Source organism: Thamnophis elegans, chromosome 16 (assembly GCF_009769535.1).
Source record: "Thamnophis elegans isolate rThaEle1 chromosome 16, rThaEle1.pri, whole genome shotgun sequence".
Classification (NCBI taxonomy): domain Eukaryota; kingdom Metazoa; phylum Chordata; class Lepidosauria; order Squamata; family Colubridae; genus Thamnophis; species Thamnophis elegans.
The window spans coordinates 26,530,892-26,556,267 of record NC_045556.1 but is presented as its reverse complement, the minus strand read 5'-3'; the positions used below and the strand labels follow the sequence as shown (position 1 = coordinate 26,556,267).

The 25,376-nt window shown below is 48.7% G+C and overlaps 1 protein-coding gene across 2 annotated transcripts in view; it reads right to left on the bottom strand.

Annotated features, from left to right (window-relative positions):
- COL5A1 (collagen type V alpha 1 chain) overlaps positions 1-25,376 on the bottom strand; it is a 251,115-nt gene that overhangs the window by 90,186 nt on the left and 135,553 nt on the right. For both annotated transcript variants that reach the window (XM_032232562.1, XM_032232563.1), the window contains exons 12-20: positions 20,409-20,483; positions 18,168-18,260; positions 13,915-13,971; positions 12,325-12,378; positions 10,256-10,309; positions 8,959-9,012; positions 6,661-6,714; positions 3,403-3,456; positions 2,615-2,659 (exon numbers count right to left, since the gene is read on the bottom strand). In XM_032232562.1, coding sequence (XP_032088453.1) covers positions 2,615-2,659; positions 3,403-3,456; positions 6,661-6,714; positions 8,959-9,012; positions 10,256-10,309; positions 12,325-12,378; positions 13,915-13,971; positions 18,168-18,260; positions 20,409-20,483 — 540 coding nt within the window. The remainder of the gene's footprint in view (positions 1-2,614; positions 2,660-3,402; positions 3,457-6,660; positions 6,715-8,958; positions 9,013-10,255; positions 10,310-12,324; positions 12,379-13,914; positions 13,972-18,167; positions 18,261-20,408; positions 20,484-25,376) is intronic.

Genomic DNA, 25,376 nt, shown 5'->3' with positions numbered 1-25,376 from the left:
TTGCTCATGTCCCCCCCACCAGGAGCACTCTGCAAGCCTCCCCAAGGCTATTCATGCCTTTTTTTAAAAATGGGCCCGTTTTCTCAAAAAATGGCAGTTTTGGGGAGGTTTGCAGAGTGCAAAAACTCCCCCCCCCCTTTCGGAAAGCTGTTAGAGTGTTTGATGAGAATTACATTGGTCAAGTGCTGTGCCAGCAGAAACAAAGTTTCAGGTGCTACAGGTTGTCAGCTATTTCCTTCTCCAACACATGGATAAATACACCTGGAAACATCTACCTACCCACCTACTCTCACTCTCTCCCCCTATCTATCTACTGTATTTCTCTCTCTCTATTTTTTCTCTCTCTATCCCTCTACCTACCAACCTACCTACTCTCCCTCCCTACTTCTCTACTGTATTTATCTCTCTTTATCTCTCTGTATTTCTCTCTCTCTCTCTCTTGCCTCTTCACAACCTGGGTGTGTCCTATACTCTGGTGCATCTTATACTCTGACAAATACGGTAACTACTATCTTACTAATTAACAACTGCAGTGATTCACTTAACAACTGTGGCAAGAAAGATCATAAAATGGAACAAAACTCATTTCACAAATGTTTTTCTTAAAAACAGAAATTGTGGGCTCAATTGAGGCTGTAAGTCGAGGACTACTTGTACTTCAAATCTTCTGTCTGGAAACATTTGTCCCAGATGGGTTGGACTAGAACACCTCTGAGGTTCCTCCCGACCCTGTTATACCGTTTTATCTACATTGATGGAGAAAGGCCTTTGGTGACAGCGGATTGGGCAGCTTCTTCTACTGGTTGGAAAGCCTCATGAAACCCACTGATGTGAGACTATCTGGGCCAACTAACTTCCACAATGCCAACGTCAACCTTTTTCATACAGGCTCTTGCTGACCCATCCAAGAAGAGGATGGAATTGGTACCAATTGGCTCTCAGTTGCAGAAGGACCAGTTTGAATGTCAGAGTATGCACACAGTGTGACTATTTTGAGACAACTCAGGAGCAAAATACAGTAAACAGGTTTGTCTTTCAAACAGTGGTTTATCTACAAGGACTACATACATACATATACTAGGCAAAATCAGGCAATCAATCATCAACTATAGCATGGAAGCACACGTGTAGGGAGAGAGCGCCCTCACAGGGCTTCTCCTATATATACAGCCTCTTAAAGTGATAACAGTTAAATAAACCTGCTGATTCATTCTCATTGCATCATCATTTCAGTCTTACAGCCTTACAGCAGCTAGTCAGCTAATAAATCATCATTACCCTGATATTGAAGGAGCTGCCTCATCAGCCTCCACAGCTCCTCTCCCCAGCCACTCCATTCAAGGAACTTCATCCTCTTGAATAGAAGAAAAATTTAGCTTGGCTTTCCACTGGGGAGTTATCGGTGCTCTCCGAAGTTGGTGATCTGCTTGCCAACATTTCATTACCTAACTGGGTAACATCATCAGTGCACTGATAAGATGGGTGATGAAACATCGGCAAGCAAATCACCAAGCTAGGGGAGCACCAAGGACTTTGTCATTCCTGGTGAGAAGTGCAGATGCTCAGATGGTCTTAGGGGCAGAAGCAACAAAACCCCCGGGGAAACTGGCAGAAGTGGAGGAAAGGGCTGCTCTCTCAGCCAGAAAAGGCGAGTTACAACTTCTACAGCCAATTGGTAGCCATGTCAGACGGAGCAGCTGCGGTGATACAACAGCCCTTCCTCTGCGAAAGGCTAATTTCACACTGATAATTCCCTGAGCACAAATGATGGACAAGCAGAGCAAACCAAGAACACACAGAGCACCCCAAAGTCGCACTCAACGTCGTCCCCCACAGCAGTCCTAACTCTCTGTGTTCACACATGCATAACATGCATCCTCAGATCATATGCGCTGCTCAAATGCCCAAATCCTGTCTCAATGTCTCAAAGGAGCTTTTGCAGCTGGACTTTCTTGTTGGAAGCTGGAGGTGTGTGGGACTTGCCAGAAAAGTGGGGAATTTGAAGCAATAAAGGGGCAGTTTGAACTGCCAGCTGCCTATGTTATCTCTATGCCATGCCCTGGCATCACAGAGATCATCTATTCTGGTTGTTTTAAGGCTACAAGAACACAAAAGTCCTCCGTTCGCCTTCAGTGAAGGATCTCAGGAGAGTTTGTGGCAGGAGCAGTTCAACAATGACATCACCTGAGCCCTTTCTACACATTGTATCTGGAGTCCCCGTAGGGCCGTCCCCGCTGATTCCCAAGCACCCTCCCCTGGTCCCCACCAATTCATACATTCTGCTCTTGGACATGTGGCTTAAATCATCATCATCTTTTGATGACCCCATAATCCCATGTGGGGTGGAGTCTGGGCAACTGAATGGAGCTAGCAGAGTGTTTCCATGGCCGGATGCCCTTCCTGTCTCCATTACGGAGTTTTGTTCAGCAGATATATTCTCATTGTGCCCAGAGAGAGAAAAATATCTGCCTCTATCTTGGATCGAACCCACAGCCTCCTGATTGTGAGGCGAGAGCTCCACCTCTAGGCCACCACACCACTCCTGGCTGTGTGCTTTAAATGCCTCCCCCATTACTCAAAGGAATGGAGCTGCCTCCATTTTCCAGACACTTACCGGTTCACCGGGGAGACCTCTGGGCCCAACTTCTCCATCATCACCCTGTTTGGCAGGAGAAAGAAGAGGGGGGGGTAAGAGCCAGACCCTAATCAGGCCCCTCTTATTAAACAATCGTAGGATGGGACAAACTACTTGGGGAGGGAAAGCGAGGCAGCTTCGTTCACTAGAAGGCAAGACAAGAAACGACGGATGGAAACTAATCAAGAAGAGAAGCAACCTAGAATTAAGGAGAAACTTCCTCACAGTGAGGACAATGAACCAGTGGAACAGCTTGCCACCAGAAACCATGGGCGCTCCATCGCTGGAGGTTTTAAAGAGGAGACTGGACAGTCACTTGTCTGTAATATACAGGGTCTCTTGCTTGAGCTGGGGGTTGGGCTAGAAGACCTCCAAGGTCTCTTCCAACTATGATATTCTGTTCTATTCTGAAGACGAGGACTCCAACGAGACCACGGAAATATTGGTCTCATCCAGCTGAATTGCTTAAACAAAAGGTGAAAGTTGGGGGGCTACATTTGACCCAGGGAGGACAATCAGGGATGAATCAAGTCACCAGCTGAAGGATCTACAAGAATCCTTTGTCTATAAGCCTACCTAGATTTATACATCGCACATATAGGGTGGGATCTTATAGCCCATCACTGAAGGTCTTTGTTTCACCTCTGGAGGCATAACCTGGTCTCCATGTGCCTGGAGGGTAGTGGTTGATTTACAGCATAAGCTCAGTGAATGATAAACAGACCCCAAAATATTTAAGGTTCACAAGGACCCTTGACTGAACTCACCCGGTCACCATCTTCACCTGGGGCTCCTGGGGGGCCTGAGGGGCCAGGATCACCCTGAAGAGAAAAAAGCATCAGTTATATTTTTATGCCCCCCTCCCCACAAAAAAAAATCTCAAGAGTCAAAGGCTGGGAGAACTGGCTGGCAGAGTCTTCCACAACTACACAGTGAATGCCATTGGAGGAGAAGAGGAAGCTCTGTGTGGATGAGGAAGGCCAGCTGGCTGGGGAATTCTGGGAGTTGAAGTCCACAAGTCTTAAAGTTCCCAAGTTTGGACACCCCCACTCTAGATCTTCTTGGAAGCCCTTAGGGACTGTGGACCTTTCTAAAGGCCCCACTGCGTGTATGGATAAGGGGCCATGCAAATATTAGTACCACTTTATACATCCTTATTTAGGCCACACCCGGAATACAGCATCCAGTTTTGGTCACCACATTACAAAACGATGTTGAGACTTTGGGGGAGGGGAAGTGCAGAGAAGAGCCACTGAGATGACATCTTTGTAGATTTGGGTTATTTGCTGGTATTCTGCCTTACCTACCCTCTTTCAAATTTTTAATACTTTATAAAGTACCACTTTATAAAACCCTAGTAAGACCATGCCTAGAATGCTGCAACCAATTTTGGTCTCCAGACTACAAAAAATATATTGAGACCTTGGAAAAAGTTCAGAGAAGAGCAACTAAGATGGGAGTTGGAGATGGGAGTTGAAGTCCACAAGTCTTAAAGTCGCCAAGGTTGGAGGCCCCTGCTCTACATCTCAACCCTAAAGGAAGAGCAGGAGCCCTTCCCTCCCACCTAACCTTCCCTTAGGAGGCTAAAACAGGACGGACGGCTGCAGGATTTGGGTTTGGCCAGTCTAGAGAAAAGTAGAATTAGGGGTGACATGATAGCAGGATTCCAGTATTTAAGGGGCTGCCACAAAGGGGGGAGGGCACGATCCAATTATTCTCCAAAGCACCAGAGGACAGGGTAAGAAGCATTGGGTGGAAACTGATCAAGGACAGTAAGGAGAAATTTCCTAACAGTGAGGATGATCAACTGGTGGAACTGCTTGCCATCATAAGGTGTGTGTGCTGGAGATTTTTAAGAAAAGATTGGAAGCCACTTGTCTGAAATTGTTTAGAATCTCCTGCTTGAGCAGGGGGCTGGACTAGAAGACCTCCAAGGTCCCTTCCAGCCACCTATGCTCCTCTTGGCATGGAAGTCCAACCTCCTGCCTGACAGCAGATGCTTTCTCTGCTTAGGCAGTTGGCAGACAGAGTTAAATTTGAAGTCAAATAAAAATAGCAATACTATTAGGAATGAGGAAAAGAGGGACTTAAAAGGAAAAAGAGCACCAGGGTGATATAAATGCCAACGTAAAGATCTCCGAGGTGCCAGAAGGAAAGAATGCGAATTAATGTGTGAGCCCAGATGGCCATTTTTTTATTGGGGAGCAATAAAGAGTTGCCCAAGCTATTGGCCATGGGAGGCCTCCGAAAGGACAATGGTCGAAGCCCAGCTGCCTCCTGGGAGCGTTTGGTGCCTGCTGGGCCCGGATGCTTCAAAACACGAGGAATTCTGTGTAAGACCATTATCTGCAAATCACTCTCAGTTTTCTCAATGACATCCTCCCTCAGGTTGGCCTGGATGTGTCACTGTTGAAGTTTTCAAGCAGCGTTCGGGAAAAACCTCAGACGCTTCCTCAATGCCTGAACAAGCCCCTCATTAAAATCTTCCACTGCAGCTCACAGCTGCACGGGGGATTTCAAGCTCGGTCCCGGACATTCCTTTCAACACTAGCATCTGTCTTCAAGGTCTTAAAAGCCCTCCCCCCCCCCCCCCGTTTGTTTTACAGCACACATAAGATTCTGTGGCAAGGGCTGGAAGTTGAGAAAAATGGAGCATTTAATTTAAAAAAAACCAGTCCTGGCCTTAAGTCTGTAGAGATTCTCAGTCATCCAGGTCATGGTTGTCCCAAAGGGGCTTTTTCAGGAGGCAACTGGACTTTCTTGTTTTTTTCTTTTGAAGACGTTTCCCTTCTCATCCAAGGAGCTTCTTCAGCTCTGACTGGATGGTGGGGAATGGGAGGATTTATGGTCCTTGCAGACAGCTGGTCATTTGCATCCTTTGAGAGTGTTATTGAAGCACTTGGGAGAGTTATCTGGGTCCTCAGAGTCACCAGAGTGCAGGGGTGAAATCCAGCAGGTTCTGGAGAACCGGTAGTGGAAATTTTGAGTAGTTCAGAGAACCGTTAAAACCTGGCTGTTCCGGCAGGCCTGGGGCTGTTGACCTTAGTGTTAAGGTCCAGCCCCGATTAGAACGTATGTGTGTTGTGAATTTTAAACTATTTTTTTTACTTATTTTGCTTTTCTTTTTTTTCTTCTTTCATTGTAAGCCTCCCAGAGTCCTCCGGGATTGGGTGGCCTATAAATTTAATAAATGAAATGAAATGAAACGGGCAAATCCCACCTTTGGCTGGCCCCAGGAGTGGGGAGGGAATGGGGATTTTGCAGGATCCTTCCCCTGCCACGCCCACCAAGCCACGCCCACCGAACCGGCAGTAAAAAAAAATGAATTTTGCCACTGCCTGAGTGGTGCAAATGGTTCCTGTCGTGTTAATTTTACTTCTGGAAATCCATTCCTACCCCCACCCCCATTCAAAGGGTCTTCATCCCAAATTGTATAGCTAAAAATCTATAGGAATGGATTTCCAGAGGGGGAAAAAATTGCAGGCTACAGGAACCATTTGCACCACTCAGGTGGCCCTGAGGACACAGATAAATTTCCAAGTGTTTCAAGGATCCCCTAAAAGGATGAAAATGACCAGCTGTCTCCAAGGAATATAAATCCTTCCGTTCCCCACCATCCAGCCAGAGCTGAAGAAGCTTCTTGGATGAGAAGCAAATTGTTTTCAAAAGAAAAACAGGACAGTCCAGTTGCCTCTGAAAAAAGCACCTTTGGGAGAGTCCTGACCTTAAATTCTCCTCCCTCTCTTCCCTTGTTGAAAAACCTCTCCTCACCCCTAACTGAGGCAGGGAAAAGTCACAGAGGACAGACCCGGCCGCTCAAGGCCCAGATCCTCTGGATCACAGGGAAGGACCACCAGTCAAGATCAGGAGATCCTCGTCCTCTCCAATCCGCTCTGAGAAATTGGTCAGTCAAAACCAACTTTTGCTGGCAGCAAAAAAAAAACCCCAAAGAAGCCAACAGAGGCCATCTTCTCCTTAGCAACTTTCGGGAAGCAGAACGAAGCAGAAACGTAAGCAGGACTTACCCTGTTCCCCTTGTCTCCACGCATCCCAGCCAGGCCACCGAAACCTCGGTCGCCCTGCAAAAGAGTTCAGAGGTAAAGGAGGGAAGAGAAGGGGAGGGGAGGGGAAGGGGAGGGGAAGGGAAGAAGAGGTGAAGGCGAAGGGGAGGGAAAGATAAGGGGAGGCAAGGGGAAGGGGAGGAGAATGGAAGGAGAGAGAAAGGGAGGGGAGGGGAGGGAAAGGGGGGAGGGACGGAGGGGAAAGAGAAGGGGAGGCGAGGGGAAGGGGAGAGTGTTTGCTAAAGTGGGGGGGGAGAAGATGGGGGCCCTTGGAGAGACTTCCAACACCCCCTCCAGTCACTTGCAATAACCTTCTCTCTCCAGAGGCCGTTTTGTGCTCAGTTCCCCGTTTCAGGCATTTGCCCTCTTGACTCAGAACAGGATAAAGAAACCCAAAATGGTGCCACCTTTCTAGGCCAACTGAGCATCAAGAGTTGGGCAAAAGCTCCATGAGGTTGTGTTTAATTGCAGCGACATTTAAAGAGGGCGACTTCCCAAAGGATCACGTTGAAAATGGCAATTATTGGGAGGCCTTGGAGGACCCCGGGGTCGCCACTTGCAGGCAGCATCTGATTTGAGGCACCTCCCTGACTATTCCTGTTGGGTGGGACTTGCTTCCCACCCCAGATAGGGGCCAAGCCTCATGCACACACCCCAGTCCTCCCCACTGCCTTGCCTTGGCAGCCAAGGAGAGGCCAGAAGCTGCCTGCAAGAGGAAGGGGTTCAGGTTGTATTTTTAATGCGGTTCTTTATTTGAAAATCTGTAAAAAAAATCCCCGCTGCCTCTCAGTCCTCCTCTCTCCTAAAATATCGGTCTTCTGTTTGTAACTCTCAGGTGCTTTGCCAACCTCTATTTTTAAACTTTGGTCCTGTTATTTTTTTATTCCTGTAAGCAGAATCTCCGCCTACGTTCCTGCCCATGCCAGCCCTCCCTGCAGGAAGCTGCTCCCTCTGCTCTGACCGAGGATTGCCTGCCTCTCTGACATGCACAGACATGCTTCTCCCCGTGTGCAATTGCACAGTCTCCTGGTGCCAGCCCATGAGAAGGGGGAGGCATAGGAGAATGCGTAGGAAGCCAGCACCCGGCCCTCTCCTAGAAGGATGAAATGTTTTAAAATATTTAAAAAGGCGGAATATAATATTTTCCCTAAAAGAGAAATAAATAAAAAAATCTTAAGGGAGACAGAAACTCAGAGCCTCCGTTCCCTGCCCCCACAAGCAGACACTAAGCTGGGGCAGCTTTTAAAAATGCAGATTTGTTCATCCATCACTCCCAGCAACTAGGTTGAATAAAGGCAGATTGGCCCTCACCCAAGATCCAAACCAGGACAAAATCATTAAGCCACAATAGGAATTGCCCAACACCCTTTCAAGCTCCTTCATTGCATCATCGCGGAGCAGACCAAACTTCAACCAAACCTAGCTCAGACAACCTATAGAGCCAGCAATGACCCCTACGTAACCCCTATGTGGCCCTATGGGAGTCTGACAACAGCTAATAGAATACATGTTCTTGCACAGGAACAGGAAGCTCAAGTGCCAAGCCCAAGAGAAGCTATTAAACTACTCTCAACATGTGGTCAGCTGCACCAGAATCCATATGGTTCTTCTTCAACATTATCCAATCCACCTCCAGACTCCATTTTGCCTCCAGCGCCTTCCCCCCACCCCTCCGGCTTGGAACTGAACCAGATGGCTATTTCTTCCAACAAATGGATGGCCTGGACATTTCCGAAGGCAGTTTAAGCTGTCCTTGTAGGATCTATGAGGAGAAAGCTGATGGATGGGGACTCCTCCTGCATCTCGGAGCATCCTTGCACAACCTCGCCTGTTGGAATTAGTTCTCACCTCTCTGGCCATAAATTACGCTCCTGCCAGCTCTCTCCCTCCTCCCAGAAGCTCAAGCTCCAGAGAGCAAGAGACTCGGAGGAGACGCAAATGATTTGCAGTCCTCCTTCTCTTTAACAATTCCCTCCCCACATCTCTCTCCACGTTAAGTACCTACATAATCAGCCACTTAAACCTGCTAATATACAACTTCCAGGCAAATGTCTCTGCATTCAGATTTGGCGATGATACTGCTTGTCTCTTTTGATGAAAGCCGAGTGAGGCCATGGAAAGGAGGCAGTTGTGTAAATGGCTAATTGTCTGCCGCTCAGCATGGAATCTCCCCCCCCCCCCCCAATGTGGCAGGTTTTCTGGGGAAAAACGCCTGGGATGGTGAAAGAAGAGCAGGGGCGAGAGGGTGGATGCTGTGGTTACCTTCGGTCCCGTTTGGCCTGGCATCCCCCGAGCACCATCGCTGCCAGCCCGTCCCTGAAATGAGGTCAGAAAAAGAGATTAAGCAGCAAAACTAGATCAAAGAGCCACTAAATTTGCCCTGGAGCTGAGGCCAAGTTATCAAACAATCCCTCCACTCTCCTGTTTCCCTTCTTCCCCCTTGTGATGTCTCCTCACAAGGCATCTGACGGGGTCTAAATCAGGATGGATCTTGGCTCTTCCATCTTCTGCTTCCAAGAGCTGGCCTGCCCTAAACCATGGTGTACACCTTCCCTGCTGGCCCCAGGACTGTAGTTTAATCAAGTACTGGTCCAAGAAATTCTGCAAAGGATCAGTAGTAGACGGATCAGAGCTGGGAACCAAAGTCATGCGTGTGTGGGAATTATCCCCCCCCCTCCCCCAGAAGAATGAAATGTTTTGGGAAATATTTTAAAAGGGCAGAATATTGTATTTCCCTAAAGGAGAAATGGAGAAATATGTTTTTAGAGGCAGAAAGCAGCCCCCAGTCTTTCGTAATAGCCCACAGCAGATGCCAGCCCTTAAGGAGATAAAGAGTTTATTGAAAGAGGAACCAAGAGTTGTCCAGGTCTTTTCTTTTACATCCTCTCAATTCCACAGTCCTTTTTACATCAGTTTCATTTTCACTTTCAGCCAAATTATTCTCTACCATTATTTTTCCTCTTTATGATTATTTTTTCTTAATACATAAACAATATCTTCCATTGCCCCTTCAAAATTACACCAATTTTTCCCTCCTTATTTTCTCCATTGGTATATTTTGCTATAAACAGGCATACGTCCTCTAATTCAATTTAAGCACAGAGAGTATTTCTTTCACATTTTTTCTACCATTAAGAATGGACTAACATTTCTTTATTTCTTAATTAGTTACATCACAATAACAATCTTACTACTACTATTCTCTTCAGTCTACTAATGTAGTTCTTTTTCCCTTTCTTCCACTTTTAACCTTTTTCTCTTCAGCTCCCAAAAATTGAGAGGTTGTTGATATTTACTTAAAGAAGAAGCAAAGCCATTTGGGCAGAATTCTGGCAAAGCCCTTCAGAACTGAAGCGAAGGAGCTTTGATCAGAGCACAAGCAGAATCTGGATGAAGGGTTTGGTTTCGTTTGGGCTTCTCATTCTGCTTTGGGGCGCCCGGCCAATGACTGGCATGGGTGGCCTCCCAGGGTCTTTTGGCCAAGACCAATGATTGGCATGGAACCTTTGAGCGTGCCAGGATTGCCCAGGCCTTGCCAAGCGATTCAGGGTTTACCTACCCGCCGTCCTGGTTTCCCTGATGGACCTGGAGGGCCTTGAACCCCTCGTGGACCCTGAAATAAATGGAACCAAAGGAGAATCAGAACCGGAGGTTTTCTGGTGCTTTTCTTTCGCACAGGAGGGCTTGGGGGAAGGGAGGGAGAGGGAGGGGAGGAGCCTCAGGAGCAGTAGCTCTCTTACGAGGTGCATTGACAGCATGCACCTGGGAGGGAGGGCTTGACATCGTGTTGATGTGTCTCCCCAAAATAATTGCCATATTTTTATATAAGTATAAGATGCACCGGAGTATAAAAAGCACCAAGATTTTGAAGAGGCAAATTTAAAAAAAAGTTTTTGCCCTCTGCAGATCTCCCAAAAACGGCTGGTCAAAAAAGGGCATGCGTATGTCAGGCCTGTATTTATGTTCCTTTTAGGATTTTTGGCCTGCCACACACTCTATTATTTCATTATGCTGTTTCATTAGTGTAGTAGTTGGGAGGGGGAATAGAAAGGAGTAGAATTGTGGAATGTGTTGTTATCATTCCTTTCTAGAAGCCCAAGGTCATCTTTTTTCTCTGCACCTCTGCACCTGACCTGAACCAGCTGGGTGGAGATGCCAGTGTGGCCAAAGAAGATTGGACCATGTGATGGATTTATGAGTGTGGGGATAAGATCATGAACTTTCAACTGGGTGGAATCCCAGGAAGCTTTTAGATTTGGAATTCCACAGATGTGCCAACATGTCTGTCTGATTTAATTCTGCATGATATTTGGAACGCTGACATTGTAGCCTTTAGGAGGCTTCCAGAGTGCTTCTGGGAGCGGGGGGGGGGAGAAACCAAGCAAAAACCAGCCCGTTTTTCGCTCATTTTTGCCCTGTCCAGCCCCGAGGAGCACTCTGGAAGCCTCCTAAAGGCTATGCACAGCCATTTTGGTGAAAGGGGGGGGTTTCTGGGAAGCCAAAAATGCTATATTCCGTGTATAAGATGCACCTAGATTTTCAGCCTCTTTTTTGGTGGGAAAAGATGCGTCTTATACTCCAAAAAATACGGTATTTGGGAGACTGCAAAATTCAAGAGTGAGTGGTGTGCTGGCCTACAGGTGGAGCTCTCGCCTCACAATCAGGAGGCTGTGGGTTTGATCCTAGGTAGAGGCAGGTATCTCTCTCTGGGCACAATGAGAATATATCTGCTGCACAAAACTCCACATTGGTGGCAGGAAGGGCATCCAGCTAGTAAACACTCAGCTCAATTCAGTTGCTCAGAGTCCACCTGCAAGGGATTATGGGGCTGTTAAAAGAGGATGACTGCAAAATTCGAGTCTCAAGAAAGTTAACAAACAAAATTCTCCAATCAGACCAAAGAAGGGACGTATCGCTGGGACATTCCTTGGCGGGCAAAGCTTACAGGTGTGAATGCTCCACCCATTAACTCCACTGAATGCCTTGTCCCATTAATTCCCAAGAGACGCTCCACAGCGTCTCTTGGTGGGGGAGAGGCTCCTTCAGAGTCAGAAATGTGTGCTGGCAATTTAGTGCACCTATTTACTAGGGTCCAGAGAGAAGGCAGGTCCTCACCCATAACACACTACACAAAAATAAAAATGCCCCAAACATAGCAATTGTGCTTCATGGCCTTTGGGGAGATGTGCCAAAACCAGAGTTTCCTTGCAGCCTTTGGGGAAGGGCTGGGTTTGCTTCAGTACTGGCATTAATTTTAGAAAGCTTGAGTGATGCGGTGGCCCAGAGGTGGAGCTCTCGCCTCACAATCAGGAGGCTGTCAGTTCGATCCTAGGTAGAGGCAGATATTTCTCTCTCTGGGCATGTTGTGAATATATCTTCTGAACAAAACTCGGTATTGGAGACAGGAAGGGTATCCGGCAACTTAGCGCTCTGCTAGCTCCATTCCGTTGCCCAGACTCCACCCCAATGCAAGGGATTACGGGGTCATTAAAAGAAGATGATGGTTAATTATATAAAGCTTCTCAGTCAAAGCAAAATTCAGGAGACTCGGGAGGCAAAGCAGAGCCGCCCACTGTCCCCCCAAGACTGGCCACAAACAACCTCGTCCACCTTGCAGGTCACTCCTACCTGAGGTCCCATGTCTCCCGATTCACCTTTGATTCCTCCACCACCTGGGGGTCCCTGTGTGAAAAGAAACGCTGTTAAGGAGGCACGTCAGGGAAAGGAACCTTGGGGGGGGGGTCCGAAGGCCAAGGAAGGGGGAGGGGAACAGGGGGAAAGGGCCACTGAGATGGCAGACCAAGAAAGCGGCTCTATCAAAGGCTTGAGCACCAAGGAGCACCTTCCGTTACGCAAACCTTCAGCCAACAGAAAAGTCTCGCTTTCCGAAGGGTCCACGAGGGTCCGGCCGCATCCGGGCAGGAGAAGCGGGCAGCCACCAAGGGGTGAAGGCATGGCTCTAAGAACCCCAGAAACGCCCTGGGGAGGCATCCCGAGGCTCACCCACTCAACCACCATGCCAGTGTAAAAGAAAACCATCTCAAGGACGTGCTGCTGAATCTCCCCTTTTAAGTTCTCTTCTCGACAGGCATTAAGGAAATTAACTCAATAGGATTCAAGCTGCTAAATAACGACTATTGACAAGAAATGAGAGTCAACAGGAGGCTGGAGCGGAAGGCAGGATCGCTGCTTCAAGTATCCAAGGGGCTGAATAATTGCTTTCCAGGTGACAATTGTTGTTGCTCCAGCAGAGACAGGAGGAGAAGCAGGGAACTCAATGCCGATTAGGGGGTCTTTGCAGGGGAAGACACCCTGCCTGCAGAGGGGACACGTCCTGGGCTGGGGGTCTTTAAACAGAGACTAGTAGACACCTGTCAGGTAATGCTGCATCCCTGCCTAGGAAGGGGTTGGGCCTTCCAACCTAACCTTCAATGGAATCTGCACTCAGTGTTTGATTTTTCCCAAGATTTTATTCCATTCTCCAACTCCTTTCCCACCCGAGTCCTTCACTAAGTAAGCTGTAGGAAGTCAGCGCCCAGCCCTCTCCTAGGAAAATGAGATATTTTAGGAAATATTAAAAAGGCAGAATATTTCCCCTAAAAGGGAGGCAGATATTCATTCCCCACCACCTTTGTCAATGGGCCATTAAGGCCTGAGCCAGTGTATTCTACATAACAAAGAACTACCTCCTTCAGGCAGAGCCCTAGTAGGAATTGCCCAAAGCCCTTTCATTACATCATCACCCAGCAAGAGTCAACCAAGCCTGGGACTCAGGGCAGCCTACAGAGTTGCCCCTGCTTGGCCCATGGGAGTCTGACAACCAATCAGAATACAAGTTCAAATTCAAAAGCCCCAAGAGGGCATAAAATCCAGGAACTCTCAGCATCTCTGCCCCTTTTTTCTTTGCCCAAGATCTTCAAACCTTGTGATCCTGTCCACCATTAAACCGTCTTTCCAAGAAGCCTCCATGTTTCCAGTGTCTTTCTCCCCACTTGGAACTGAACCCAGGAAGACATTTCTCCCAACAAAGCCAGGGAAAGTTTGTCAGCAATGAAAACTGCAGCCCAGAGTAAGGGAAGACGCCTGTTTTATCCAAGGCAAATCAGATCCCGTTCTTAAAGAATTCGACAGAGACTTCCGAGTGAGGCACTCTGCATTCACCCATCTCACAGGCGTGGAAAGTGGTGCCCAGCCCTGTGGGAAAGGGGGTTGACTCACCATGGGGCCTGGTCTTCCGGTCAGTCCCATTGGGCCGGCTGGTCCCCTCAGAGCCAGCTGCAGGAAGAGAGAGAAATGGCATGAGGGAGCCTGCCGGGATCTGGAGTGTCTCCAGGCAGAGGGGCTGCAGGCCCTTTGGCAGCCCCTCTTGACAGCATCAACAACCCCCCTGGTGATTACAAGCCTCTGGCTCGGATGCTTCTTGCTTATAGCTGCGGGGAGGGGAGGAGGCTTCAGCTATACAGGACAAGCCATTCTCCACAATTTGGAATAAAAAGATGTGTCCATGAGGAAGCATGGAAGCCCCCTTACCCAGGTGCTGGAAGAAACAGATGGGAAACTAGAGGGGGGTTCGGGAGGGGGGATGGAACCCAGGGCAAGAGGAATGGAAAAGGCATGGAGAGGGGAGGGAGGCAGGGGAAGGAAGGAGAGGAGGGGAGGGAGGGGAGGGGGGAGGGGAGGAGGGAGGGGAGGAGGAAGGATGGAGGAGAGAAGGAGAAGGCAGGGAAGGGAGGAGAAAGGAGGGGGAGGAGAGGAAGGGAGGGGAAGGAAGGAGGGGAGAGGAGAATGGAGGAGATAAGGGGGAGGGAAGGGGAGGACAGGAGGAGAAAGCAGAGGAGGGGAGGGGAAGGATGGAGAGGAGGAGGAGAGAAGGGGACAGGGGAGGGGAGGAGGAGAAAGCAGAGGAGGGGAGGGGAGGAAAGGGGGGAGGGGAGGAGGGGAGGAGGGGAGATGGGGAGGGGAGGAAGGGAGGGGAGGAGGAAAGATGGAGGAGAGGAGAGGAGGAGAAGGCAGGGAAGGGAGGAGAGACCAGGGGGAGGATAGGAAGGGAGGGGAGAGAAGGAGGGGAGAGGAGAATGGAAGAGATAAGGGAGAGGGAAGGCGAGAACAGGAGGAAAAAGCAGAGGAGGGGAGGGAAGAAAAGGAGGGAGGAGGGGGAGGAGAGGAAGGAAGGGGAAGGATGGAGAGGAGGAGGAGAGAAGGGGAGAGGGCAGGAGAGGAGGAGAAGGCAGGGCAGGGGAGGAAAGGGGGCAGGGGAGGAGGGGGCTGCTGTGCAAGGACTGGACTTTCTTCAGGGCAGTCCAATGTCCCTCTTGTAGTCTCAGATGGTTCTTTGGCTGTGCATTTTGTGCATGGCTCTGCAGAACTGCATGAAACCAACTAGTATATCAACTCCCATACCGCATTCACATGTGTGACACAGGCCACTTAAAAGCATTCACACTACAGGTAACAGGCAACCCTCGTTAGTTTTTTGAGGATGGAGGCCCATTGCAAACCCAGCTTGTGAAGTGAAATTATTTCACCCAGAAAGGGGATCAAATCGATTCTGTAATCCGAATCTGTGCATTTTGCAAACCTGGCACTAAGAATTGGGCTAAGCGTCCCAAGCGAAAGAGGCGAAGGGATCTTTGTGGGAATTTCCTCCCAAGGAAACTGGGGCAGACAAATGCGTTGCTCCTGAGACTTCCTTCTGAAGCGCGAGAGGGTTAAGCGTCCCACCTGTGTTTCCCACTAAGGCAAAACAGTCATATTCTCAGTGCACCAAAATAATAAGAAAATATATATATATATATATATATATATATATATATATATATATATATATATATATATATATATATATATATATATATATATATATCCCAGATCCAGATAGAGAGGTAGGAGGTGAGAAGTCGGAGAATCTGGAATAACTTAACGATGACTTTATATTGCTACACGAAGAGCTTAAAATGTCACTATCGTGTTTTATTTTTATTTTTATTTTTTATTGGGAAAAAAAACCAACCCACTAATTAAAAAGTCACGTAGCTCCACGAGAGTTAATAAATCTTTGGGTAGGTAATGGGGCTGTCCACATTTTATAACCTTGCAGGGACAAATTGGTTCCATTGCTCGAATTCAATACCTTAAAAGACTTGTGATTATCTCCTCCTGTAATTAAAAACCACCCAGCCCTGTTACTACAACAGCCTGGAAGTCATAGGAACACAGATCAGGCTCTGCAGGGGAGTCGAGTGTTTAACTGCTTCTCAATTAAAAGAGGAAGCAAGAAGGAAGGAAGATAAAACACCTCAGCTTCCAAGGCAAAATCCAAGGCCTTCAGGTCAGAAGATGCAGGTGGGTCTTTAAACTGGGCACCTCCGATCAACATGTGTGCCCTTGGTAGGACCACCTGTATGTTGGGAGACAAGGACCCCCACTGTCAACCCTGAAGCTGACCTGTCGGGAGCCACCTTGGAGCTTCAGTGTTGGCACACTGGAACTGAGGGATAGAAAGGGAGGATTAGAGATAGAGGGGTTTGTTTAGCCAAAACAAAATACTTTCTCTTGAGAACCAAGGACATTCTCACACCTGGACCGTGGAAGGAGGAGTGAGGTCACCAGGCAACCAGGCGGCATCTTGATTAGACCATGTGACTGAGCGTTTCAAATTATGGGGAAACTTTCTCATTTAAATAGGTGAAAACCGCGAGAACCTTTAAAGTCGGTTTTCACCAGATCTGTGTCAATATGATATTTCCAATAAAGCAAAGAGTTTCGCTTGATGTGGAACTATTACTTGGAACCCTGAGAACGATTCCCCTTTCGCCCAATGGCTGCAAGATGCATTAGCATAAGGCAAGCAAGCTTTTGGGGCTAAGGGGGTGGGTGGGTGGACCACTGAAATTTAGAAACCTCTGTGGGCATCCAAAATGAGGAGGTTCCTGTGTATAAATGGCTGCCTTGTGAGGTCTCTGAGTAACAGACCTGGAAATATCTACAAATATCCAGATGCCCACTAGGTGTCAGCCAAGACATAGGAAAGCCGATCTCTCTACTGCCATCTGGTGAGGATTCAGGGTGTGCTGCAGCTCAAATCATTATTGTCTATGGCCGGTCACAAAACCCCTACTTAAGTAAAGCTTTCCCTGTCCAGCTGTGTTCAACTCTAGGGTGCTATGCTCATCTCGGTTTCAATCAAACAATCAGAATAATGCTTGAAAGGGACCTTGGAGGTCTTCTAGTCTAACTCCCTGCTCAAGCAGGAGACTCTATACCATTTCAGACAAATAAGTGACTGTCCAGCCTTTTCTTAAAAGCCTCCAATGATGAAGAACACACGACTTCTGACGGCAAGCCATTCCAGGCTTTAATTGTTCCCACGTTCAGGAAATTTCTCCTTATTTCTAGGTTGCTGCTCTTCTTGGTTAGTTTCCATCCATTATTTCCTATCTTGCCTTCTGGTGCATTGGAAAATAAGTTGACTCCCTCCTCTTTGTGCTAACCTCTGAAATACTGGAAGGCTGCTATCATATCACCCCTGGTCCTTCTTTTATCTAGACTGGTCATAATCAAAAATTAACCCAATTGGTTAGGTTTTTTTAATTGCCTTGCAGGAACCCAGCTTGGTTAGGCAAACCAGGTTAAACCTGACCTATGAATGCAGGCACCACCTTGGATCTTGTGCCTCCCTACCCATCCAGGAGAGCAAGCCAGCCTCTGGGGCCACCAGGGAGCAAAAGGCAGGATTCACCACTAAAATGGCTTCAGCTGGGCCATTTGCCTGACACACACACACACACACACACACATACACACACACACACACAGCAGCCTCTCCCTTCCCTGCCCTGCCTGCAGCGGAGTGTCCCATGTGATGAAGTGGGCAATGACCATCCATGCTGGTGCAAGAAGTAACCGGCTCATCTTCAAAGCTGCCACGGGGCGTTTTGATGCTGGACCTCCAGAAAAAGAGCCAATCACTCTGAGCTGGAACTGTGGGGTTCCAAAGGGTTTTAGGGGGACCTGGGCAAGTGAGAACTGTTCACAGGTGGCCGAAATGACCTATGGTCTGGGATGCTGAGCCAGCCATGGGATGGACGCTGCCTCTGCCTTCCTGCATGGCAATGGGGAGGAAAACAGAGCACCATTCCTGAGTCAGAAGCGGGTGCTTTCCATCCCCCCCTCTCCCACTAAGCATCCATGCGGGGCAGTGGTGGCTCAGGGCTACATGCAGGCAGTCTTTGGCTTACAATTCAATTCAATTCAATTCAATTTATTAGATTTATAGGCCGCCCAATCCCGGAGGACTACAACTACAATTGAGCCCCAACATTTCGATTGCTAAGCGACACAGTTCAGTGAGTTTTGCCCCATTTTACAGACTTCCTTGCCATAGTTGTTAAGTGAATCTCTGCCCTTGTGAAGTGAGCAATGTGGCTGGATCCACTGGGCCACGCAGAGCGTGTGGGGCCCAGGGTACTCACCCTGGCCTGCTGCAGGATGGCTTGTGCTTGGGACTCCTGGGTGGAGATCAAGGGGCCTTTTGAGCCCCCGTCTCCACCCCCGCTGAACCGGAACTGCAAGGGAGGAAGAGCAGAGAGTCAAAGCTTGGCTGAGCCACCAGACACCCAACAAAACACAACCCTGTGCAAAAGAATCACAATGACTCCACCATCTTGCTGTAAGAGAAGGTTTCCTCCTCCGGCACTTCTCAAGGCCCCCAGACCCACACAAAACAAGCAGGGAGGGAGCCTCCCCCTCCAGACCCTGGTCAGCTCTCGTGCAGCCCCCCCCCCACCTATGGCCAGGCACCCATAAAAGGGGTAAGAGAGAGGGTTGTGGCCTGCCAGTGGCCAGCGGAGTTGGTGGCCGACTCAGACAGTGAGGAGGTTGGGGAGGAACCTGGCCAGTCCTGGAGTCTGGGGAAGGCTCTAAGGAGGGCTCTATGCCAGAGGCAGAGAGAGGGACAGGGACGTCTGACAGTTATCAGCTGCCTTCGGAGTTGGAGGTCAGTGGGGCAGACGAACAGCTGGAGCCTGTTCCTGATGTGTGCATGTGCAGAGTTGCCAGGAGAAGGGAACAGCTAATAAAAGAGGAGCGAAAGGGGAGGGGAGTTTGCAGGAGACAATTAGTTCAATTCATTAGGGTGAAGATCAGTTCCTGACTTCTAGCCAAGTAATTGCTGCTACAGCGTGGAGTTTGGAAGATATCGGCCTGGCAGCTCTGAAAAAGGTCTGTAGCTGTGAAATCTCTGGAAAGACTTTGCTGGAGAGGAATTCCCTTTAACCTAAATAAAAGGGGTTTTATTGGGAGGAGAAGTCGGCTTCGTGCTTTTGGGAAGCCTCGGTCAGAACAGGGATGAAGAAACAGAGGACCTGGGAGGTTGATCCACAGAATTCGGCCACTGGGAGATTGTGGCCCCTGGATGCAAAAGCTGCAAAGCGATTGGGCTGTGCCTCTGCCAATCACTTCGCGCAGGGCAACAGCCCCCTGGTTGTGAGGGCTGAGAAGGGGGCGTGGGAGAGTCCCAGCCACACTCATTCAAAAGGGCCGAGCTGCATTCTCCCAACTGGAGGTGCCTGCTTGGAAAGAGCAACCTTGGGTGGCCTTCGTTGTCTTTCTCCTCCTCAGCCTCCCCCCGAAGGAGCCAAAGTCTTGACAGGAGCATTAGTCAGTTTAATCTCTCCCTGCCCAGAGCGTTTCATTTCCCGAGTTTTCTTCCCGTTATTTGCTGGCTTGTGGCTCTGCAAACTGCAACATCCCTTCAATTGTGAGCTTCTCCCTCTGGCACAAGGAGGACGTGGAGCCCTTTGGCTGCCCACGGCTGGCACCGACTGAAGCTTCCGGAGCAGATCAGGGTTTGCCATCCCCTCATCCTGATCCCTATGTCCTGGATGGAGGTGCTGGTTGAATTTGGTGATCCCGCTGTCCCATGTCTCTGAATGTCGTGAAGCCCAAGAAGATATTCAGACATCTCAAAAAATGGACTGCCGTTATGGTAAACGCACATACAATTGCCTGTTAGGAGAAATACAGCCATACACCATATATTTCCAATCCTGGAAAGGACCTTGGAGGTCTTCTTGTCCAACCTCCTGCCCATGGAAGGAGACCTTATACCAGGGGTGTCCAAAGCTGAGAATTTTAGGACTTGTGGACTTCAACTGAAGTCCACAAGTCTTAAAGTTCCCAAGTTTGGACATTCCTGCCTTATATCATCCTGGACCAACGGTTGTCCAATCTCTTCTTCATGATCCCGAGCAATGGAGCATCCACAACTCTGGGAAGGAAGCTGTTCCATTGATTGATCCTTTTCTTTGTCAGACTATTTCTCCTCAGTCCCAGGTTGGATCTCCCTTTAATGAGTTTCCACCCATTGCTTCTTGTCCTGCCCTCTGCTGCTTTGGAGAATTAAGTCACACACACACACCTTCCCTGGGACAGTCCTTCAAGGATGGGAAGAAAGTGATCAGGTCTCCCTTAAGTCTTCTCATCCTTTCAAAATGTTTCAAAACACCTCTTTATGCGATGTTTTTGACCATTATTTTCAAATGCCTGTGGAAACAGAGCAGAGTCTACATCTAGATGGATGAGATACAGTCCTAGAAACGGCGTAGTCACATCGGAAGACGGAGGTCTGAATTGAGAAGGCTGGGAGCTGATGCGGCTGCAACTTCCACTATGCCGGACAAATGCTGTTCTTAAAAACAATTTCACATACTCACCGGCAGCATCAGCATTGTCCCGGGTGGGCCTGGCAGGCCATCAGCGCCAGGAAGTCCTGCACGTCCAGGTGGGCCCTGGCAAAGGAGAGCAAGAAAGGACATCATCGGACACGGGAAGGTTGGCACAAGAAAACCCAGGCTGAGCTGAGATCCCATCTTGGCCACCCCGTCACTGCATGAATTCTAGGCAAGGAGTCAAAATCGGATTGATTTGATTTGTATGAAAACAGGAATTATGCTTGGTTGACATGGGCATGAATGAATCTTCGCACTGGATGCAAAAAGGGGTCGTTGAAGCAGAGAGTGCTGGGAAAATTACCCCCCAGGAGGACCTTCTTCAATCATTGCCTGCCAAGATGCCTTCACAAAGCAAAGGGCTGCCAAACCTTTGAACCCAAATATCTGCCAGGTTTGGGATCATTTAGGAGAGGTCATGCTGAGTTGTGGAAGAAGTGAGGAGGAAAGTACATGATCAAAAATGGGATTTCCTTAAAAACATGTTACCCCTCGCGTCTGATATCAGATTAAGAGAGTTGGAAGGGACCTTGGAGGTCATCTAGTCCGGCCCCCACCCAAGCAGGAGACCCTACACCATTTCTGACAGATGGCAGTCCATTCTCTTCTTGAAAGCCTCCAGTGATGAAGCCCTCACAGTTTCCATCCATTGTTCCTTGTCTGGCCTATAGGTGCCTTGAAGAATAGCTTGAACCCCTCCTCTCTGTGGCAGCCCCTCAAATATTGCTCTCCTGTCTCTCCTGGTCCTTCTCTTCTCTAGACCAGCCATGCCCAGTTCCTGCAACCCTTCATCCTATGTTTTAGCCTCCAGTCCCCTCATCCTACTGGTTGCTCTTCTCTGCACTTTTTCTAGAATCTCAACATCTTTTTTATAGTGTGGTGACCAAAACTGGATGCAGAACTCCAGCCTTACTAAGGCTTTAAAGACTGGTATTAGTACTTCACTTGATCTTGATTGTATCCCTCCGTTAATGCAGCTTACATGGCTGGCTCCTATTTAACTGATTGTCCACTAAGACTCCAAGATCCCTCTCGCAGTTACTGCTATGAGGTTTTCTGTTATGAACTGAAAGAATATCTGCCACTGCTATTTAAACCTGTGCCTAGTATCTGAGAGAGGGCACATGCAGCCCCAAACCAGCTTTGCCAGGGCTTTTAGGCTGTGGGGTACATTGTGAAATCAAGGGGAGGGGGCATAGTGTGAATGCAGCTGGCAGGGCAAGTGTGTGGCATTGCCTGAGGACTCTTGGTCCATAAGCCACAAGGGAGATGCCACTTCCATGCCCAGTGCACCATCAGGATGGCCCTGAATGAAGCCTAGCCTTCCATAGATGTTAATCCCAGAAGGAAGAGGCAGGGTCCCCAATCTCTGGGCCACAGCCCACTACTGAGCCTTTAGCCCTTCCATAACAGGCTGCAGAAGTGGCAGGTAAGGATGTGGGCAGACGCACTCCCACTTGTGCAAGCAGTAGGCAAACTCGTGTGCGCACGCTCTATTTGCACAAGTGATGGGTGTGCATGCCCGCCGCTTGTGCAAATGGAGCTGCGTGCACATGCATGCTTGCCCATCACTCAACCAGAATCATCCCCTCCCACCCCGACTGGTGCATAAAGCCAGCAATTTGGGGAACCCTTTTGTAAGGGATAGGCAGTTGCTGGGAGCACTAGCTCAGTCAGGGCATCAAAAAGCAGTCAATAAAATATAAAGCAGGAATAGATCTTGATATTGTTGCTTCTCTTTAAGTGACTTAAATATTAGCTCTTCCTATTTCATTGGATTTGCAATTTAAAAAAAAAAGAATTATAAAGTATTATAAAATACTTTACAAAGTACAAATACAAAGTCAATAGAAAAGCAGCGGGAGGGGAAAAGGGGGAAATTGAGGAAAGGTAAGGAAAGAAAAAGGAGCATTGACTTCCGACTCTCTCCGCATTAACATCAAATCACAACTTTCTGTAAAAATCTGTCAGTCTAATCGGTAAAACCCAAGATTTTCATTCTTTTCCACATAAAGCACGAAGTTCAGAAACAGTCTCCTGGTGGAAACAAAAGTACTTATTTCCAAATTTAAACATATTTATTTATTTTCATTCTGTTTCTCCTCTGGGTCCTGCAGAGGCAGCAAATGGGATGGAGCCTCCAGCGCCACCTGGTGGTATGTGAATTCAGGTGGTTGTGAAAGAGGGCGGATGGGGGGGCAGGCTTCAGGTTTCAAAGGGGCATAAAGAACCCCCGAGCCCTGCCCTCCACCCAGCCTTGAACTGGCCCGGGAGGGAACCGCTCTGCCCACTCCTGGCTGCCTGCTGAATTCCAGGTTCCCTGGCTCGATTGCTGACCCCATCAGCTGGCATCCAGCAAGTGGGGCTGCAATAGTAAAGGGGAAGAGGGGGAGTCTGACTTTTTCTCTTTTGTCCCTCATCCCTCTCAGTATCCCCCAAGTTAACATAAAGGAAAGTTCTGGACAAATGGAAAGAGCCCAGGGCAAAGAGGGTCCCTAGGAGACAGGCAGGGTTGCACCGTCGAGCAGGAAAAGGGACGAGTGGCTGGGAGCAAGGGTCTGATTTTGGAACGCAGCAACGTGGAGGAGCAAATTGGGCCAAATACACCCTGGCTGCCCTTCTCCAGTTCTGCTCTCCCACATCCCGTTTCTTGGGAGTTGCAGGTTTCTGGGGAATCACCTGCACCCGTTGGGATTAGACTGCCCCCTCGCTCCAATGGGAAGCTTTGGATGCCGTCGGACAAAGAATTTTGGCAGGCGGGGTTGAGGGGAAGAGCCTTTTCTGAGGTGGCCCATGTCCTCTGTGGCATTCCCCTATCAGAGGGGAGATGCACCCCACACGGCTGGTCCTCTGGGAGAGCCCAAAGAGCTGGCTTGGCCTGGGGAGAAGATTCTCATCCCAAGGCTCTTCACTGTCTTGGTTTCTCATTTTAATTTCTAACATTTTATTCTATTTTAACTTTTTTTTGTTTTTTTACATTGTAAACTGAGTGGTGTGGTGGCCGAGAGGTGGAATTGTCACCTCACAATCAGGAGGCTGTGGGTTCAATCCAAGGTAGAAACTAATATTTTTCTCTCTGGGCAGATTGAGAATATATCAGCTGCCAACTCCACATTGGCAACAGGAAGAGCATCCGGCCAGTAAACACTCAGCTCCACTCAGTTGGCACAATTCCACCCTGCAAAGGATTACCAGGTCTTTTAAAATTACATTGTAAGCTGCCCAGAGCCACTGTATTAATAAGATGGGCAGCAAAGAAATCCAATAAATAGATAGATGGATGGATGGATGGATGGATGGATGGATGGGTGGATGGATGGATGGATGGATGGATGGATGGCTGAATGAATGAATGAATGAATGAAGACAAGCAAGCAAGCAAATAAATTCAATCCAAAACAAAGTCCCGAAATCGAAAGTCGGCCTTCCTTGCTCTTCTGCTACTTCAAGAATTGTCTCACGGGAATGATGGAAGATGATCCCCTTCCGGAATGGGAAAGAGGAAGAAATATTCTGATGGGTTGGGGGAGTAGATTCATACAGAATGGTGTGGCCTCAAATGACCCCTTCTGCTTACTCTCCCTTTTGGGAAGCATGAAGACTGGTCACTTGGCTTCACGAGGTGATCCTCCATTCATCCCCCTCCCACCAAGGATGCAGCCCCCTTCAGCTCTCTCTTCCAGTCTGAAAATTGGGGCGCCCCTCCTCCTGCAGCAGAAACACTGCTTTGAAGGTGCCTCTGCAGGGATGGGGGTTCGGAGGCTGAGCTGCCAAGCTGCCAAGGGCTCTGTGGGGGCAGCCCTCTGGCCATTGTGGCATTGGCAGCATTGCCATTTGGCAGGCAGCCTTGAGCTACATGCCCGGATGAGATGGAATGGAAGGGAACAGAACAGAAGCTAGAAGAGTCTCTGAAGGTCTTCTAATCCAGCCCCCTGATCAAGCATGAGAACCTATACTATTTCAGACAAGTGACTGTTCAGTCTCTTCTTAAAAACCTCCAGTGATGGAGCTCCCAAATTTCTGGTGGCAAACTGGTTAATTGTCCTCACTGTTAGGAAGTTTCTCCTTACTTCCATATTGCTTCGCTCTTTGATTAGTTTCCATCCATTGCTTCTTGTCCTGCCCTCAGGTGCTTTGGAGAATAATTTGACCGCCCCTCTTCTTTGCGGCAGCCCCTCAAATACTGGAATCCTGCTATCATGTCGCCCCTAATTCTTCTTTTCTTTAGACTAGCCAGACTCAAATCCTGCAGCCGTTCATTAGATGTGGCAGGCAGCTTGTGAGACCGACTGGCCTGGAACGAATTTAATCACCCCACAACCAATCTGGGGCATCTCCACCCCCTAAGCAGACCAAGAGCTTCTGCTGCTGCCATTGGTGAGAAGGGGGCTGCTTTTCTGCTTCCAGACAGGCATTCTTTGGGGCAGAGATTCTTCCCTCCGTAAACCACCTTTTTAATACTTCACTAGAGCTCAGCCTGACCCGGTTCCATTTTTGAAAGCAAATTCGGGGGTGCAAATTAATTTGTTCAAAAGACGCCACATGAACTGGAACATCAAAAAAAATGCAATATCAATGCAAAGAGCCCCGCAAGAGAGATGCTGTTGCTTCCCCCGGCAGAAATAACCTCAGTCCGGCTCTGCAGGCAAAGGCCAGGTGTGTTTGTACAGCACGCCCGCTGGATGCAGATTTGATCAAGCCATGGGGAGCTTTTGTTTGCACAGGAAGCATCGTGAGAAATCGTACCCCGGATCTTGAGAGAAGCCAGCATCCGCAAGCAGGAGCTGCTATGCTTCGAAGGAGCCGGACCTCGTCCTTCTAGCCACTCACCAGGCCACGCAACCCCATGGCTTCTGAAACTGAGGGGTGCTGCCCTCAGAGGTGGAGGGCATCCCCGTCGCAGGGTGTGAGGAAAATGCCACTTTCAAAGATTGCAACGACCCTTGAGTGCCA